This window comes from Pomacea canaliculata, linkage group LG7 (assembly GCF_003073045.1).
Source record: "Pomacea canaliculata isolate SZHN2017 linkage group LG7, ASM307304v1, whole genome shotgun sequence".
Classification (NCBI taxonomy): domain Eukaryota; kingdom Metazoa; phylum Mollusca; class Gastropoda; order Architaenioglossa; family Ampullariidae; genus Pomacea; species Pomacea canaliculata.
Genome location: NC_037596.1, coordinates 4,258,547 through 4,265,990, shown reverse-complemented (window position 1 = coordinate 4,265,990; position 7,444 = coordinate 4,258,547). Strand labels below are relative to the sequence as shown.

Genomic DNA, 7,444 nt, shown 5'->3' with positions numbered 1-7,444 from the left:
TTCAACGCTCGGGAAACCCCAGTGGAGGGCGTGAAGTTCTGTTTCTCCTCTAAACTGTGGATTAATCTGGTTGATTTTGGGTCAGTAATCAAAAGAACGACCTACACAGAAGACTATCACACCGTGTGCGGACGTTTCGCCGACGGACGTTTCGCCGCATTATGTCAGAGAGAGAGAGAGAGAAGGCTTACTTACTTCTCAAAGAATGAAAGTAACTACTAGATTACACAATAATTCTTTATTTCAAACAAATTTTACACACAAACTTCACAGACAGTTCACTTTGATTGTCACAGATTATGCGCAACAGCTTTGAGAAAAAACATTGATACAATGGCGAGAGAAATGTGTGAGCTAACGGTTTACATGAGGAGGGATAGTGAGAGAGAGTTCACTGATACATTGATACAATGGCGAGAGAAATGTGTGAGCTAAGGGGCGTCACACACTTGACTTCGGCTAAAGGTCCCGCGTGAAATGCCGAAATGAAGTGCCCCGCGCTGAAACGTCCGGTGGCGAAACGTCCGGTCGGCAAAACGTCCGTGTACCCTATCACACGGGGATTGATTGGGAAGTACAAATAGATATTAAAATGGACGGATGACGCAGGTCACGTGATCCAGCAAGTTCCCCCTCGCCGCTGGCAAGTCCTTTGTCCAGCGTGAATGCTTTATAATATTTAATTACTACCAAAAGCTGATTCAGTTTTATCTATAAATGCACAGATTTTCTCTTAACTCAAATCGAGTTATTTAGAGATGTATAAAACGTGTATGCAGCGATAAAATTTAATGTATTTTAGGCAGATTTGCTTTTGTGGATGCAGGCTGGTGATACAATGGCAGCTGTCTTCTGCCTTGTAGTGAGTTGTGGTAGGTCTCGTGTTGTTTGGTGTATGAATGACGTCTTGTGTCTGACGTCATGTGTGACGTCTTGTGTCTGACGTCTTGTCTGCGTCATTTGTTCCACGTCACTTGAAGCAGAAAAAGACGTCATATGTAAGAAAAGCAGTGGCTCTAAAAATGGCCGACATCCAAGACAGAGAATGCAAATGGCGCACAAACAAACATAACAACCCTGTACCCGTCCAACACCACCCAGGACACTTCCACAACCACAGATAGACTTTGATCTCACAGACTATACCAAAGAAACACACCCAAACTAAATGGCTGCTGAAACAAAACTCTAAATGTTACTGTATGACTTGTTTCCATCAGACAACATCAATCATGGCTTCCATCCCACCTTCAAAGAACGAGTTCTTCTTCGGCCACAGAAAATTGGTGTTGAACAACGTTTCTACTCACCACCACCACCTCCTGTGTACACGGTCTAGTTTTAGGCATAAATGTCATTAATGGGAAGTAAATTTTTAATCTGTTTTAATCATGGATTGACCTATATTCATACAGGATATCTTGCATCTTTAATATTTCTCACTGTGCTAATACTTTGCTGTGTCCAAAAGTCTGAATTCAACGGCTAGGACTTTTACAGGCGAAGGAACACTGACTGTTACTCATTTTGTCCGAAATCACAATCTATAACATTAACAATATGGTTGTTCTGCTCCACCAAAACTTTATTTTTGGCCCATTTATTTATTTACAGCACAATATACAATCATTTCTGCATCATATACATATATAGACATGATATACATATATAGACATCATATACATATATAGACATTATATACATATATAGACAAATACTGGTGACATTTGATGACGACAGCTCTCAAATGATACAGCAAGAAATGTTTGTTGTCACAGTGTATTTCCTGGGGTGCCTGTAGACAACTAATCATAGCATGCAGCTCGGTGGCAGGAGTGATGCTCACTGCGACCATCTGTTGTGGTTTGTCTCCATCTTCCTTGCCGCACGCTGCAGACGAGGGCTGCAAGGCTTCGGGAGGGCCTCGTAGACTTTGAAGTCGACGTACCCGCAGTCCAGGACTTGATACAGCGCCCGTTGCCGTGCGCGAACATCCAGGTCGACGTCGACCATGATGCTGACCTCGGACACCGGGTGAAGGTAGGACGAGGACGCCTCTGACGAAAGCGGCAATGACGAACGCTGGGAAGGCGACGACAAAGACGAGGAGACGCTTGATGAGTCTGAGGCCAAACTATTCAGATTTGTCTGGAGGTCAAAGGGCGGGAGAGTGTGACTGGTAGAGTCCCTAGGCTTGAGGGCATTCTGCCGATGGAGGATGATGTGCGGGTTGTCCTCTGGAGCCGCATCAGAGAGGTCTGCTGGAGTCTGCGTGATTATTTCATGCTTGTTGTTTCTGTTGTCTCGGTCGACAGGAGGCAGGCTGCACCTAGAAATTACTGCGTCTGCGGTTTTTTGGTCAACCGTGTCTGTGTGAAAAAAAGTATTTATAAATATTATAAAAAATATTATTTGTACTCCACCCTGATAAATAAATATCAGCAGATTTTTGGCTTTATTTTCTTAACCACTTTCGAGACAGGTGGTAGAGGGAGGGTTGGTATATATATATTTTTTAGCTCTCTCTCTCTCACACACACACTCTCTCTGACTCACACAAACACACCATCCCCTCACCTGTACTGACTAGTTTTTTGTGCCACTGATGACTGGGTATCTCATCATATATGTTGCCAGATTCTTGGTGGGTGGGTCCAGAAGGGCGAGGGGCAGACAATCCACTAAACACATTGTTTGCCCATTGTTGCTTATCATACACTGTGGAATCAAAATTCAAACAAACCCATTCTGCTTATAGTGAGCAATCAATTAACTAATTAATTGCGATACATTCAAAATTTAAAAAACAGAATAGAACGAGAAAAAAATTCAAGAAAAACTAGACTATGGAAAGGAAGAACCACCAAGAAAAAAATTTACTTCATTCATGTTTTCAAAAAAACATCAAACCACCCCAAGACAAGCAGAAGACAGATCTCTCTCTCTCACTCACTCACTCTCTATATATATAAAGTAAACTGGAATCTGCTACTTCTTGTTGTCGGTATTTAAAAACTGGTCAGAGATCACAAGACATAAATTTGTAATCACCTCTCCTTCTCAGTAGACGGATCCCCACAGCCAACACGACAACAACGGCAATGGTGGTGATACCTATGAAGCAGCCGGTGACGATGATGTGGACGAGTGCATCAAAGTGGGTTTCTTTGTTTCCGGTGATGTTGGTTTCTTTCCGGGGTACCTTGTCTGTGGTGCTGACCTCTGAAATGTGGATCACACGTGACAAAACTCTTCTGTATGTTCAGTAAACCTTTTGACGATGTCTGTCAGTACAGGCTACACTTTCTCTGCTCTGTACATTCACTTCTCATGGTTCTGACAAAGCACAGTCTATGGAAAATATCCGTTAATGTGATTGACTACAATCCTTCACATATACGCACGCACTTACGCACGAATACCATAAACACATTATATACAAATCTTCCTCGTCTGTACCCGTTCTTCATCTGATTGGAATTCATTTGACTATTCTCACGATTACAAGATGCTGCTCTTGGTCAGTCTTTAAAAAACGGGATAAGATCAGTGGAGTACATACCGGAAGTGACCGGTGGTTGCGAGAAGTTTGCGCGGCAGCCTGTAGTTTGCACCTGACTGACGTCATGAGGCACACACCTGTACTCCACCCAACCTGCCCTCTGTTGTCGGGGTAACTCAATGCGCACTTCTACCTGGCTGTTGTTGTCCTTCTTGGCTGCTGGGTGTGAACACGTAGCTCGCCGACGAGTTGCACTGATTTCCTCTGCATTGAACCTCAAGACCTTCAAGAGAAAAATCAAAAGTAGAAAAACTATTGCGGTGGGTTCACGAGTCAACTTATTTTCTGGATTTATATTTTCTAGTTCATCCCATATTTTCTTCTTAAAAAGGAAACAAATCTCCAACGACATTTTGCTGGGGAGGTCCTAGTATCCGAAAGAACATATCTACACACCCTACCGGACGACCGAAATATGGCGCTCCTGAAAACATTGAAAACAAAAATCTACGAAAGTGCCTCATAACCGATGTTTCTAGACATTTCTTACCTGAACCAGTGTTGAAGCTGAGCTCAACCAGGTAACTGCTGGTCTCACTGGGGAAAGAGCAGCTCAAAACATGAACAGCTCCCTCCTCCGCAACCTCCACGGTGCAGGTAGACAAACGGACTGCGGGAGATGTATGTTCTGAAGATACTAAAATATATACATGCACACATCATCATCATCATCACCACCACGACCACAACCACCACCACCACCACAACCACCACCACAACCTCCATCCTCTGACCAACCATCAGCACTTAGGAAAATAATCTCATTGCAAGACCAAAGAAAGCTATACAGAGTACAATTCGTAGATCAGTGCTTGTTCAAATAAAAATGAGAGAGACTATCAATAAACATTAAAAAAAATAGTTGTGAAGGGAAAAGTTTAAATTAAAAAGTGATCGTTAAAAAAAATCGACTTCACTGACAAATGCTTACCATTTTTGGTTATCGGTGAAGTCAAAGAAGTCAGGACAGCACAGCTTTCAGCTCGAAATGCATCTTCTGTGACAAACGGTCGACATCGAAATTTCCTTTGCTTACTGGCTTCCTTCGGATCCCTCGCCATGACGACGCTTCTGAGATCGGAGGAGGAGTTAATGACACGGTAACGGTTACCTTTACTGCGGCACCCTTCGGGTGTACAGACGGCCACTGGGTCTAGCAAGTAAGTACAGAAGAAAGAAAGAAGACTACCATACTATATGAGATTTAAGTGACTGAAAATGCCAGTGTACCTGGACGAGAGTGGCCATCAATGAGGTCTGGAAGTAGCGAACCGGGTTGGAGAATGTGCACGTGACTTAACCTGCAGCGAAACTTGTTATTTTAAACATAAATTACATCATATTTAAACTGAGACAGACAAAATTACAATTGATAAAAACAAACTAGGAAACAGATAAATTAAGGAATTCAATAGTTAAGATAATGTGCGACTGTGCCGCAGGGTATTCACCTGTCGACCTTTTCCAGGAACTCAGTTGGCAGGCGTGGACATCAGTTTAGGGTGTGACTCATCCATAGGAACACAGGAGTAAGTTCCTTGTGGACTGTCTGCACCACTCACGATGCCCAGACTCGCACTGTGGAAATATTCCTCCTTGTTGGGGATTAAGATGTAGTTAGTATTCAGTCTGACGGACAGGATTTGCTGCTGCACATCCCAAGAGATTCTGCACACAGCAGTATGTCAAAATAGTTCTTTTTTCCGACTCTGATGACCTTTCTTACTTGTGTCAAAAAAGAAGTCTTTGAAAAGCTCACGGAACATTTCTATAACATCTATATAAGTAAGTTTTGATAACAAAAATATTAAGGGCAATCTGTACCTCCTGTCCCTTCCATTTAGTGTATCTGAAATGTTTACACTTTCAGTTCCAACAAATGAATTCTATTCAGAGAATTTTATTTTATTCTTTATATTCTTTAACTTGCATTTCTTGATTACTGTCTTTGTATGTTATACATTGTTTTGTTTGCCATACAGTTTATTTCATTGTAAAATGTTTTTTTCGGCTCTTAGTTTATTTTATCTTGTTCCTTAATCAGATCAGATTTTATTAGCAGCAGTGGTAACAGTGACTTGTTTCCTTGTAGATAATATATTAAACCACAAAAAAGTTTTGGTTTGATTGGAAATTTGATTGTTTTGATATGTGAATAATGTATGTTAGGCTGCCCAAATCCATGTCAGAAAGGTTATACATTCACGAATCTTGTACAACGATGATGTTTACAAACTAAATTCTCACGTTTATTGCTGTCTGCTGGCGTTTTAACTCCAGAAGAAAGCCTTTACAGGCTCCGAGAAACGACAGGTCAGCAGGGCAAAAGGCTGTTGGTCGTTGGTGATGTTCACCTCACAGGTAGATTTTAATGCTGCACAGACGAAGGGTAGTTTCATGACACAATGCAAATTCCAGAAGCCAACATTACTTATCTCATACTCCCACCCACTCCACCCTATAAAGTACAGGTACGCGGGTAATGTCTGGCTCACTCTCTGTCTGTCTCCATTACTAGTCTTTCTGTCAGTGTGAGCCTGTCTGCTGATGTGTCTGTCTGCCTGTCCGACTTACCAGACGAACATCGAGCGACACACAAGAGGACGAGGGCTGTGACGTAGAACATGGCCGACGTGCACTCACACACTGGACATCGCCCAACTTTCGGATGGTTGGGGTGCACTCGGGATTTATACTTTCTGCTTCGTGCGTCATAGAGTAAGACGGTTAAGTCAGTCAAAGCTGACATTGTTTACTTAAAGTCACCGAAACTGTTTAAGCCAAAATGAAAATTCGTAAGTCAACAGGAAGAGAAGAAAGGTCATGACTGACTTTGTTTCTTTCACTTTCAGAAAAACATGATGCTTTTTAAACAACTGGCATGTCTGTGTGTGCGCACATATGATTAATTATTTGTTGTTGCAATGGTTGTTTTATTTTTCTCTCTGTGTGTACATGCGTGCTTTCCAGAAATGCATTCAGATCATTTATGGAAGCGTGAAGGGAGGAAAAGGTGGCTCCATTTGTAAGCAATCATTCAGCAAAACTATGCTTTTTTTAAAAAAAAAATCTAAAGTAGTTGTATTGAAATTAAAACCTTTTCGATTGGAACTAAGTGGGTTTTCCAACAGGAAGAAAGCCGCCAATGCACTTAGAAACCTGATGTTGAGAACGCACCAGCTTTTGAAGTGTTGCTGGCTACCAAGCAAAAGTAGGGATCATTAATTAGAGCCTGGAACCGTCTGTCCCCGTACGTCACTCAATCTTCTTAATTAACTATCTCATGATTAATCTTCTTAATTAGCTATCTAATGCTGATTATGGCAAGTGACCAGCGTGTACTCACAATTTCCTCATGATGGGGATACAAATGAAATACGTTGTTTTAGTGACTCTCTTCAATGTCTTTAGGCGGTTTAGATGATGTAGATGAATGCGAGGGCTGTGTTGTTTCCATATATCGTTGATGATTTAGAGCTTTGCTTAATTATTATCTGTTTACATCATGCATTAATTGTGTAGAGTGGACGTAGGGAGTAAACATGTTGCTAAACCTTGCTCCATGGTGTGAATGTTGCTTTGATATTTTGCTGTCAAAATCTGTTTGAAAGCGGTTTTGAAGACAAGGGTTTGAATATATTCAACGTTGCTCTAACAGCAAAATTGCCTCTTGTTTGTGGATGGAGTAGACAGTGTCGACCAGAGCTTTTTTTTTATATCATTTTTCATATTTTCTCCTTATTTTGAACTTATGGTGTGATCAAAATTTCTGTAAGAGAAAAAAAGATTTAAAAAATGCTTTGGGTGACATCGCATCAACAGTGGCGATTCTCACGGTCTATTTAACTCGAGCACTACTCAGTTCGGTATTCTTTGTGAACG

General features: G+C 41.6%; 1 protein-coding gene across 1 annotated transcript; it reads right to left on the bottom strand.

Moving 5' to 3' along the window:
* Positions 1-1,519: 1,519 nt before the first annotated feature.
* On the bottom strand, positions 1,520-4,623 carry LOC112568447. Its single transcript, XM_025245749.1, has 6 exons — positions 4,494-4,623; positions 4,053-4,099; positions 3,563-3,785; positions 3,052-3,222; positions 2,578-2,718; positions 1,520-2,369 (listed from the first exon to the last, which is right to left on the bottom strand). Exons 1-6 carry the CDS (start codon positions 4,621-4,623, stop codon positions 1,843-1,845), a joined length of 1,239 nt encoding a protein of 412 aa, XP_025101534.1. The 3' UTR covers positions 1,520-1,842.
* Positions 4,624-7,444: the final 2,821 nt, after the last annotated feature.